We start from the raw sequence: 12,378 nt of genomic DNA, 5'->3' as shown, positions 1-12,378 counted from the left end.
TTAGCCAATCCATACCAACGTTTCCTTCCATTAATATGGATAATCAAAAACCGATTGTATTTGCAAATAACAATTATTTTGAAAAATGTAATGCCTTAGGAATAGGAGAACAATTACTACTTTACTGAAGACATTTTGAAAGTTCAGTTATTTTGTTTCAGTTGAAAATAATTTAAAGTTTATTTTAACCCTCTTGTCAATTCTCAGTTGTGTATAGAAAGGAAACAGAAGAAATGCAATGAGGACAGTGGTCAACAGATAAAAGGTATATATTGTGGGAGCTGCAGAATCCCATGGACAGAGGAGCCTGGCGAGCTACAGTCCTTAGGGCCATGACAAGTCAGACACAATTGAAGCGACTTAGCACACACGCATGTGGGAGCTGTAATGGATGTTTCTGCTTTTTCCCTGGCAGAGTCAAAGGGGCATGGGGAGAGAAGTCAGTCATCTACAATGCTATGACAGCCTTTGGGGCACTCCGTACTTGCTTCTTTCAATTTACTCAGTTTACAGTCTAGGCACCCAGGTTTAACCTTGCTATTCTTTCCAAGGCACTAAATGACGATATATTATGGAGTTGAGACTGCAGCTGTAGCTGGAAGATGGGGATGGGTGCCAAAAGAGCAGAAGGTAAACACTCATCTTAAAGCTTCCAAAAATCAGCAACTAATAATCACTCTTTCACAGGTGAGCCCAAGCTCAGCTTGTAAATAGCATCCCCTGAAACTGTGCCATACCATGGTCCTTTACAAAGCTGTAAGAAGCCAGACCTTATTAACTCACCAGGAGTCTCAAACTGACAATGACTATAGCCCACAGAGATGTTTTACTTGAGCAATACTGAGATTTTTTTTTTAGTATTGAGTTTTGTATTCTTCTTTTTCTAAAATCTGAATGTAAATGCCCTAAAAAAAAAAAAATTAACCTAAGCCCATTTCTTATATCCTAACCCCATTTCTTATATCCTGTCAAGTCTGCAGGAAACCAGAAGTAGCCTCAAAAGAATCCTTTCACAATGAAGTCATAGGATGCAATTAACTTCTCCAGCAACTGAGTTGTAAAGAACATGTAAAGATTGGTCTACTAATGAAACTGATTACACACTCAATGCCCAAGATTTTTTATCATAGGCTAGTCACATAAGCACCCCTATGCCTAGCAAATCTAAAATTCCAGGCTCCCGAAAGGAAAAGAGGTATTCAATAAAACATACTGTTTGTACAATGAGGCATGGCAAGCTCCTCTTATCACTTAGGGAAAGTTTATTTCAGTATAGGAAACTGTTCAACAGTCAAGTTCCCAGACACTAGGCTCCAATTAATCTTGCAACCAAGGCTTTCTAAGGATGGTAGTCTTGGGCCTATTCTCTTAACTCCTCTTACATATCTTTACCATTCCTTCCTTGACAGCCAGCAGGGTAGTCTCAGCCCAGGGTCTTTCCCCAACACCCCAAAGCCTTCCTTCTCCCCCCATTTTCTAATCACTGATGATCCCCACTGCTCCAGCTTTACTAACAAGAACATAATTCAAACTTTAATTTATAAGCCAAACAAAAGTTAACTTATTTTGCCTATGTTATTAACTATCACTCGACCAATCAGGGCTTCCAGCTAGCAGGATACTAGCCATGATCTACAATGAGATATGATTCCAGTTAGAGTGGAAAATCAGTGACTTATGTTACCCACTGGCTTTCATATAAACATATAATTTTCATTTGACTGCTGGAAATACTGCCAAGGATTCCTATCACTGCCCTGAAGACCCTTCCCATCTTGTTCAACAACATGCTGGGTCTGAAGCCATTATGGATTTGATACCTAGGTTTTCCAGGATGGTCAGCCACAAAGAAGTAAGGTAGAATGTACTGGCTGCCAGGTCACTGCTCAAATGTGCCACTAAGGCTTTACTTCTGACTCATTGGTGAGGAGACACCTGACCCTGCATAGTTTTCAGCATTTTCTTATCCCAGATCCCTTCTTCAGCACCAGGAAGTACTGCACTCTTTCCTGCAAAGGTCCACAACCTCAGAAAACAGACATTCTCAGCTTCTGACCCCCAAGGGTTGAGGAGCTGAGAGGAGCTAAGACTCACAATGGCTGCCAGCAAGAGGCTAAGCAGGGTTCAGCAGGCTCCACGTGGAGTTATTTTCAAGTCCTGCAGCCCATGCTAGATGCTCTGAACTACCTAAAGGGCCTGAGTACCTCCTGAGGAAACTACTGCCTAGACTAGAAAAAAACTGAGTCCTGGAACTCCTTGACATTGACAGAGCAACCAATTAGGAATGAATCGAACCTGGGCACTACCTTGGTTCCACTATGGTAGACGTATCCGGCCTGGATTTACCATTGCTCTGCCAATCTGTGCACTAAAAAGGACCACAGTCACTGTGCAACAACAATACAGATTGCCTGCCTTGGAAAGATCCAGATCATGATACTTACAAGACTACCAGCTAGGGGTTGGCAAGGCCTCAAGGGTGGAGACCAGAGACCAGTGGGCTAGTTGGCCATCCTGACCTCTCTGAGGAGCACAATTCTAAGTCCTGAAACTAGCCCTGAAGCTGATGCTTTAACTTCACAGCTGGGAAGGGGAAGGATATATCATGTCAGAATTCATTCAGATGCTAAGTAGGAACTTAAGCATATTTTATGGGGGCCCTGTTCTGATGAATCTCCTTTATTTGATTAAAGTGGTTTGAAGTACATTTGACTTTTGTTGTGATCATTCTCCCAAACGGTGGCATTTGAAGTATTTAATACCAGCCAGCTAGGATTGCTGGTCCTATTTAGAAGTCTCAAATGACCCAAGCATAAAAAGTTGGAATTGGGCTAAAATAAAGATTGTAGGGCCAGAAACCAACCACTGTCAATTCTCAATCTTTGGAGCTCCTGCTGCTTCCTAACTCCCATCCAAGAGCATGAAAGAGCATTCATTTTGACCTAATGGTGGGAAATCCCTTTACCAACTGGTAGGGCTTGCAGTAAGACTCCAAATTAAAGAATACTGATAAAGAAATCTCAGCCATCTCTTTTAGCATTAAGGGGGAAAAACACAAATAGCATTTTTATATTACTGTCAATTTTAAGGGAATGTAATACACACCACTGTATATAAAACAGATAACTAATAAAGACCTACTGCATAGCACAGGGATCTCTGCTCAATACTCTATAATAACCTATATGGGAAAAGAATCTAAAAGAGAGTGGATTCATGTATAACAGATATACTTTTCTGTACACCTGAAACAATACTGTAAATCAACTATACTCCAATTAAAAAGGCGGGGGGCAGTGCACTTTCCTGAGCGACTAAAAGAAAAAGCTTTAAAAGACTGGTCAGATTTCATATAATCTATAACAAACAATAAAAAAATTTGCTGGCCACAAGTCCAAAGAACTTGCACTGCAGCAAAATGCTAAAACAGGGCATCTGCTAAAGATAAATGGAATCACGCGGCTTCATGGAGCCTACAGATTTTCAACCAGTAATGAAGCCAAGTTGAACCTCATGCATTATAAAAACCCTATACAAAGTTAATTTAACCAAATGTAGTCTGCTTTTAAGATCTTAGCTCTATGCCCTGAAGGTAAATATCAGCCAATTTCTCCTCAAAAACTTAAGCAGATTTTGAAGTTCATAAGACCTTAACACACAAAACTATGTGCTAAATATCTAAATTGAGCAATTGGAAAGAGATGCTTTTATTATCATGTGCATCATGATTTGTGAACCCTGAAGGTCGTTTTAAAAATTCCATTATTTTCTTTTTTAAGTGAATACTGAAATAGTTATTTGATGATTGTTAAAAATTTCAGTAAAGCATTAAAAAGTACTTTGGCAAGTTTCAAGCCTCAGTCCCCAAAATGCCGTTTGGGGCCTAAGCAAGCTGTGAATGTAATACAACAGGGAGAACCAGAGATATGCATGCTCCATCTAAAGCATGCAAAATCAAAAAGAAAACACAAACACTTGTATGTGGATTTATGAAAGGGCCACAAGTCTGTAAATCCCAAATGAAACCTTAGAGTCAGAATCTGAAGCTTTTTCCTAATATAGTTGCTTCCTGACACAATGTTTACATAGATTCTTTATAAATTTTGATTAGAGCGAAGTAATTTAAATATGGGTTGACACTCACCTAGAGATTTCTTGTCACATATTTATGTATCCTAGATGGGAGATAACTATAAATAATTGGAGTATTTTAGAACTTTTTTGGCTTTTTAAATGATGGCAAATAATTGTTTTCACTACATAAAATGAAATCACACGACCGAAGTAGCATTTTACCTGCTTAAGAAATCGATCAGATGCATTGCTGTGCTTGGCCAATACGCTTGGCAGAGAGGGATTAGCATACTCAAACTGAGGATTGTAGGTGTAGTCGGACTTGAAGAACCTCAGTTTTTCTTTCTCCAAGTTGGTGGGCTTTATAGCAGTCAGTATACAAAATTTCTTTCCAGAAAAATCATCTCCTTTTTCAAAACTTCTCGACAGTAGAGGCTGTGGCTTTGGCTTTGGCTTTGGCAATGTGGAGAAAAGGTGTCGCTTCACCTTTCTTTCATTTTTGGGTTTAGGTGGCAGTACTATGGTGTTTCCTGTAACAGAGATATCATGAGTAAACTTTACAGGACTTGACACTGACCCAGTGACAAACACAGCAGGCTGCCTTTCTAGGCAGTACCAAGTACTACTGCTCATCACAGGCACTGGGGCTTTCATCTTGCGAAGATCTTTACTACGTGAAGAGCTAGGAGATTTGCTGGGTTTTCTACATCTTTTGGAGCCAGTAGAGGAAGGCTGTTTTTGTGAATGATGCTTTTTCTCCTCTTTGCTCTGTAGTAAGACATTGTAACTACTGGTTCCAGTTGTGAAAATGTCCTTCAGTATTCCAGGAGATAAGTGTGAAATGCTTCTTTTACTGTCAATGATCAAGGATGCTTCTGCATTTAGAATGGACTTCTTAGCAAGCTCTTGCTCAGGCCAGTGAAGCTTTTCTGTGTTGATAAAATCAAAACAAAAGAAATAACAAAGATGCCAGATGAAGCAAATTGCTTATTATATAAAAAGCATTCTGAAGGGTCTTTAAACTTTTATAATTTTGCAACAATCTTTGGAAAACACATTTTAAATATTAAAATAATATATTATTAAATTTTGGTCAGACTAGACATGGTCACTTTTATAAGAATGTATATACACCAAATTAGCTGTAAAAATCCTTAGTGTCAAACCATTTAGATGATCAAAGTTTATTATAGATATGAGATAATAATATACAAATAATCTGAATACTCAATTCTACCAAAGCATGTAGATTTCATAGAAAGGATATACTTTAATGGTATTATCAATATCAAAGTAAAATCCAAGACACTTTCAAAGCCAACAGAATCTTGAAATCTGACACTATATATAAAGATAGCCACAGTAAAAGAAGGACAATACTCTCTTATCTATATCAAAAACATTTTAAATTAAATAAGTATACATTCAAGCAAGTTTTAGTAATATCACTGAATATTAATTAGTTTATTTTCTTAATTTCTAAATATACGTTAAGGTAGGACTTCCCTGGTGCCTCAGCAGTAAAGAATCCATCTGCAATGCAGGAGGCGTGGGTTCGATCCCTGCATCTGGAAGATCCCCTCGAAGAAGGAAATGGCAATCCACTCCAGTATTCTTGCCTGGGAAATCCCATGGACAGAGGAGCCTGGCAGGCTGCAGTCCACGCAGTCGCAAAGAGATGGACATGACTTAGCAACTATACAACACAGGTTAACATTAAACAAAATCAAAATTTTTCTTGCCAAGTCTTTTAAAAACATAATTACTACATAGGATGTGCATGCAAGGTAAGTCACTTCAGTTATGTCCAACTCTGTGCAACCACATTGACTGCAGCCTGCCAGGCTCCTCTGTCCATGGGATTTTCCAGGCAAGAATACTGGAGTAGGTTGCTGTGCCCTCCTTCAGGGGACCTGCCTGACCTAGGGATTGAACCTGTGTCTCTTACGTCTACCCTGTATTGGCAGAGGATTCTTTATCACCAGCGCCACCAGGGAAGCCCACTGTGTACAATATATCATACATGGAGAGGTCAGTTTTGCCTTTCTCCTCCATGGATCACAGCCTTGCTGTAGCAAAAGGGCTTGCACAGCTCACTGAAGCTATGAGCCATGCTATGGCAGGGCCACCCAAGACAGACAAGTCGTAGTGCAGAGTTCTGACAAAATGTGGTCCACTGGAGGAGAAAATGGCAACCCACTCCAGTATTTTTGCCTGGAGAACTTCATGGACAGTATGAAAAGGCAAAAAGATACAAAACTGGAAGATGAGCACCCCAGGTTGGAAGGTGTTCAATATGCTACTAGGGAAGAGCTGAGGGCAATTACTAATAGCTCCAGTAAGAATGTAGTGGCTGGGCCAAAACAGGAAAAATACTCAGCTGCAGTTGTGTCTGGTGGTGAAAATAATGTCCAATACTATAAATAATACTGCATAGGAACATGAAATGTAAGGTCCATGAATTAAGGTAAATTGGACATGATCAAGCAGGAGATGGCAAGACTGAATACTGGCATCTTAGGAGTCAATGAACTAAAATGGATGACGGGAGAATTTAATTCAGGTGACTATTATATTTACTACTGTGGGCAAGAATCCCTTAGAAGAAATTGAGTAGCCCACCAAGTCAATAAGAGTCCAAAATGCAGTACTTGGGTGCAATCTCAAAAATGACAGCATGATCTCAGTTCATTTCCTGGGCAAACCATTCAACATCACAGTAATCCAAGTCTATGCCCCAACCAATAATGCTGAAGAAGCTGAAGTTGACTACTTCTATAAAGACCTACAACACCTTATAGAGTTAACACCAAAAACGGTATCATTTTCACCACAGGGGAATAACAACAGACAAGTTATTGGACTTGGGAGTACAAAATGAAGCAGGGCAAAGGCTAACAGTGTTGTCAAGAGAACAACCCAAGAGATAACTCTGCACATCGAAATCACCAAATGGGAAATACTGAAATCAGATTGATTATATTCTTTGCAGCCAAAGATGGAGATGCTCTACACAGTCAGCAAAAACAAGACCAGGAGCTGACTGTGGCTCAGATCATGAGCTCCTTATTGCAAAATTCAGGCTTATATTGAAGAAAGTAGGGAAACCCACTAGGCCATTCAGGTATGACCTAATCAAATCCCTTATGATTATGCAGTGGATGTGACAAATAGATTCAAGGGATTAGATGTGGTGGACAGAGTACCTGAAGAACTATGGACAGGAGGTTCATAACATTGTACAGAAGGTGGTGACCAAAACCATCCTGAAGACAAAGTAATGAAAGAAGGCAAGGTGCTTGTCTGAGGAGGCTGAGGAAAGAAGAGACGTGAAAGGCAAGGGAGAAAGGAAAAGATATATCCAACTCAATGCAGAGTTCCAGAGAATAGCAAGGAGTGATAAGAAGGACTTCTTAAATGAAAAATGCAAAGAAAAGAAGGAAAACAATAGAATGGGAAAGACTAGAAATCTTGAGAAAATTGGAGATATCAAGGGAACATTTCAATCAAGGATCAGTTCAGTTCAGTCGCTCAGTTGTGTCCGACTCTTTGCAACCCCATGAATTGCACGCCAGGCCTTCCTGTCCATCACCAACTCCTGGAGTTCACTCAGACTCATGTCCATCGAGTCAGTGATGCCATCCAGCCATCTCATCCTCTGTCGTCCCCTTCTCCTCCTGCCCCCAATCCCTCCCAGCATCAGTGTCTTTTCCAATGAGTCAACTCTTCGCATGAGGTGGCCCAAGTACTGGAGTTTCAGCTTTAGCATCATTCCTTCCAAAGAAATCCCAGGGCTGATCTCCTTCAGAATGGACTGGTTGGATCTCCTTGCAGTCCAAGGGACTCTCACGAGTCTTCTCCAACACCACAGTTCAAAAGCACCAATTCTTCGGCGCTCAGCTTTCTTCACAGTCCAACTCTCACATCCATACATGACCACTGGAAAAACCGTTGCCTTGACTAGACGGACCTTTGTTGGCAAAGTAATGTCTCTGCTTTTGAATATGCTATCTAGGTTGGTCGTAACTTTCCTTCCAAGGAGTAAGCGTCTTTTAATTTCATGGCTGCAGTCACCATCTGCAGTGATAGTGGAGCCCCCCAAAATAAAGTCTGACACTGTTTCCCCATCTATTTGCCATGAAGTGATGGGACCAGATGTCATGATCTTTGTTTTCTGAATGTTGAATTTTAAGTCAACTTTTTCACTCTCCTCTTTCACCTTCATCAAGAGGCTTTTTTAGTTCCTCTTCACTTTCTGCCATAACCTCATATCTGAGGTTATTGATATTTCTCCCAGCAATCTTGATTCCAGCTTGTGCTTCTTCCAGCCCAGCATTTCTCATGATGTACTCTGCATAGAAGTTAAATAAGCAGGGTGACAGTATACAGCCTTGACGTACTCCTTTTCCTATTTGGAACCAGTCTGTTGTTCCATGTCCAGTTCTAACTGTTGCTTCCTGACCTGCATACAAATTTCTCAAGAGGCAGGTCAGGTGGTCTGGTATTCCCATTTCTTTCAGAATTTTCCACAGTTTATTGTGATGCCACACAGTCAAAGGCTTTGGCATAGTCAATAAAGTAGAAATAGATGTTTTTCTGGAACTCTTGCCTTTTCGATGATCCAGCAGATGTTGGCAATTTGATCTCTGGTTCGTCTGCCTTTTCTAAAACCAGCTTGAACATCTGGAAGTTCACAGTTTGTGTATTGCTGAAGCCTGGCTTGGAGAATCTTGAGCATTACTTTACTAGTGTGTGAGATGAGTGCAACTGTGCAGTAGTTTGAGTATTCTTTGGTATTGCCTTTCTTTGGGATTGGAATAAAAACTGACCTTTTCCCGTCCTGTGGCCACTGCTGAGTTTTCCAAATTTGCTGGCATATTGAGTACAAGCAATCAAGGATATGCATGATAAAGAACATAAACAGTAAGCACCTATCAGAAGAGATTAAGAAGAGGCAGCCAGAATACACAGAAGAACTATCGGGTTTTAATGACCCAGATAACCACAATGTTATGGTCACTCACCTAGAGCCAGACATCCTAGAGTATGAAGTCAAGTGGGCCTTAGGAAGCGTTACTGCTAACAAAGATGATGGAATTTCAGCTGAGTTATTTAAAACCCTAAAAGATGATGCTATTAAAGTGTTGTACACAATATGTCAGCAAATTCAAAAAACTGAGCAGTGGCCACAGGACTGGAAAAGGTCAGTTTTCATTCCGATCCCAAAAAAGGGCAATGCCAAAGAATGTTCAAACTACCATACAATTGCACTCATTTCACATGCTAGTAAGGTTATGCTCAAAATCCTTCAAGCTAGGCTTGTGTTGTGCGCTTAGTCGCTCAAGCATATCTGACTCTTTCTGACCCCCATAGACTGCAGCCCACCAGGTACCTCTGTCCATGGGGATTCTCCAGGCAAAAATACTGGAGTGGGTTGCCATGCCCTTCTACAGGGGATCTTCCCAACCCAGGGATCGAACCCAGGTCTCCCACATTGCAGGAGGATTCTTTACCAACTGAGCCACTCAGTTCAGTTCAGTTGCTCAGTCGTGTCCGACTCTTTGCGACCCCATGAATCGCAGCACGCCAGGCCTCCCTGTCCATCACCAACTCCTGGAGTTCACTCAGACTCACGTCCATCGAGTCAGTGATACCATCCAGGCATCTCATCCTCTGTCATCCCCTTCTCCTCCTGCCCCCAATCCCTCCAAGCATCAGAGTCTTTTCCAATAGTCAACTCTTCGCATGAGGTGGCCAAAGTACTGGAGTTTCAGCTTTAGCATCATTCCTTCCAAAGAACTGAGCCACTAGGGAAGCCTTAAGCAGCACTTATACCAAAAGCTTCCAGATGTACATGCTGGGTTTCAAAGAGGCAGAGGAATGAGAGATCAAATTGCCAACATTCGTTGGATCATGGAGAAAGCAAGGGAATTTCAGAAAAACATCTCCTTCATTGACTACACTAAAACTTTTGACTGCGTAGATCACAACAAACTGGAAAATTCTTAGAGACTGGAATACCAGACCACCTTACCTATTTCCTGAGAAACCTATACGCAGGTCAAGAAGCAACTGTTAGAATCTTACATGGAACAACTGACTGGTTCCAATATGGGAAAGGAGTACAATAAGGCTATGTATTGTCTCCCTGCTTATTTAACTTGTATGCGGAGTATATCACGCAAAATGGTGGGCTGGATGAATCACAAGCTGGAATACAGACTGCAGGGAGAAATATCAACAACCTCAGATATGCAGATGACACCACCTTAATGGCAGAAAGCAAAGAGGAATTAAAGAGACTCTTGATGAAGGTGAAAGAGGAGAGCAGAGTGCACTCTTTCATTCCACAAATACAGGAGTATTGCTAATAGGTACATGAATCTGAAAAACATCTGTATAATTACATCATTCTTGTCTTCACATAGCCTCCAATATGGCTCTGAAGGTAAGGCAGTTCTATGAAGATTTGAGTACTAATATGAGGTAGTTCGGAGAAGGCAATGGCACCCCACTCCAGTACTCTTGCCTGGAAAATCCCATGGATGGAGGAGCCAGGAAGGCTGCAGTCCATGGGGTGGCCTAGGAGTCGGACATGACTGAGCGACTTCACTTTCACTTTTCACTTTCATGCACTGGAGAAGGAAATGGCAACCCACTCCAGTGTTCTTGCCTGGAGAATCCCAGGGACGGGGGAGCCTGGTGGGCTGCCGTCTATGGGGTCGCACAGAGTCGGACACGACTGAAGCGACTAGCAGCAGCAGCAGCAGCAGCAGCATGAGGTAGTATAAGCTTAAATATGAAAAACAAAAGGTACAGACAATAATCTAGAATTCAGAGAAGGAAGAGAGCAATGTGAAGAGAAACACTTGAGGAGAATTCAGCTGAACCCTTTAAGAGCTTTCACATTCAATTAACTGACCAAGTGTTCCAGTTTGTCTTAAATTCTCTTATTTGAATTCCTATCAGACCACGTCTGCCTATAAAACCTTTTCTAAATCCTTTCTGCAAATGTGATACATGATTCTCTCAAACAGCTCTCTTCTGCAAGTCTCGTGGATCCTTACACCTCTAGTCCTCACCCTCTGGCTCCTACTATGGAGGCAATTTCAATGCTAGCTAACTTGGACAGCTGCTTTCCTTGCCAAGAAAGACAATCCATTAATTCCATTTTTAAAAAAACTTTATCTACATAGATCTGTCACTCATTCATTCAAGATTAGACATTCAGGGATCCTTTCTATAATAAGTAGTAATAAATAATTTAGAAAAGGGAGAGGAACCAGAGATCAAATTGCCAACATCCTATGGATCATGGAAAAAGCAAGAGAGTTCCAGAAAAACATCTACTTCTACTTTATTGACTAAGCCTTTGATCGTGTGGATCACAACAAACTGTGGAAAATTCTGAAAGAGATGGGAATACCAAACCACCTTACCTGCCCCCTGAGAAATCTGTATGCAGGTCAGGAAGCAACAGTTAGAACCAGATATGGAACAACAGACTGGTTCCAAATAGGAAAAGAAGTACATCAAGGCTGTATATCATCACCCTGCTTATTTAACTTCTATGCAGAGTACATCATGCAAAATGCCGGGCTGGCTGAAGCACAAGTTGGAATCAAGACTGCTGGGAGAAATATCAATAACCTCAGATATGCAGATGACACCACCCTTATGGCAGAAAGTGAAGAGGAACTAAAAAGCCTCTTGATGAAAGTGAAAGAAAGAGGAGAGTGAAAAAGCTGGCTTAAAGCTCAACATTCAAAAAACTAAGATCATGACATTTGGTCCCATCACTTCATGGCAAATAGATGGCGAAACAATGGAAATAGTGACTGACGTTATTTTCCTGGGCTCCAAAATCACTGCAGGTGGTAACTGCAGCCATGAAATTAAAAGACGCTTGCTCCTTGGGAGAAAAGCTATGAGCAACCTAGACAGCATATTAAAAAGCAAACATTACTCTTCTGACAGAGGTCCATCTAGTCAAAGCTATGGTTTTTCCAGTGGTCATGTATGGATGTGAGAGCTTTTCTCTCATAAAGAAAGCTGAGCACTGAAGAACTGATGCTTCTGAACTGTGGTGTTGGAGAAGACTCTGAGAGTCCCTTGGACTGCAAGGAGATCAAACCATTCAATTCTAAAGGAAGTCAGTCCTGAATATTCATTGGAAGGACTGATATTGAAGCTGAAGTTCCAATACTTTGGCCACCTGATGTGAAGAAGTGACTCACTGGAAAAGACCCTGATGCTGGGAAAGATTGAAGGCGGGAAGAGAAGGGGATGACAGAGGATGAGATG

The 12,378-nt window shown here is 41.1% G+C and overlaps 2 protein-coding genes across 4 annotated transcripts in view; one reads left to right on the top strand and one right to left on the bottom strand.

The window, feature by feature from the left end:
* ANLN (anillin actin binding protein) overlaps window positions 1-12,378 on the top strand; it is a 168,489-nt gene that overhangs the window by 65,404 nt on the left and 90,707 nt on the right. The window lies entirely within an intron of this gene.
* Window positions 1-12,378, bottom strand: part of KIAA0895 (KIAA0895 ortholog) — a 59,718-nt gene that overhangs the window by 38,532 nt on the left and 8,808 nt on the right. The window contains exon 2 of one of the 3 annotated variants that reach the window (XM_045166412.1): window positions 4,297-5,003. The exons of 1 other annotated variant lie outside the window; for it this stretch is intronic. In XM_045166412.1, coding sequence (XP_045022347.1) covers window positions 4,297-5,003 — 707 coding nt within the window. The remainder of the gene's footprint in view (window positions 1-4,296; window positions 5,004-12,378) is intronic. One more of the 3 variants, XM_045166413.1, reaches the window with a different exon arrangement.

The sequence above is a fragment of the Bubalus bubalis genome, chromosome 8 (assembly GCF_019923935.1).
Source record: "Bubalus bubalis isolate 160015118507 breed Murrah chromosome 8, NDDB_SH_1, whole genome shotgun sequence".
Taxonomy (NCBI): Eukaryota; Metazoa; Chordata; class Mammalia; order Artiodactyla; family Bovidae; genus Bubalus; species Bubalus bubalis.
The sequence above is the reverse complement of the archived record's forward strand: the minus strand, read 5'-3'. Positions and strand labels throughout refer to the sequence as shown.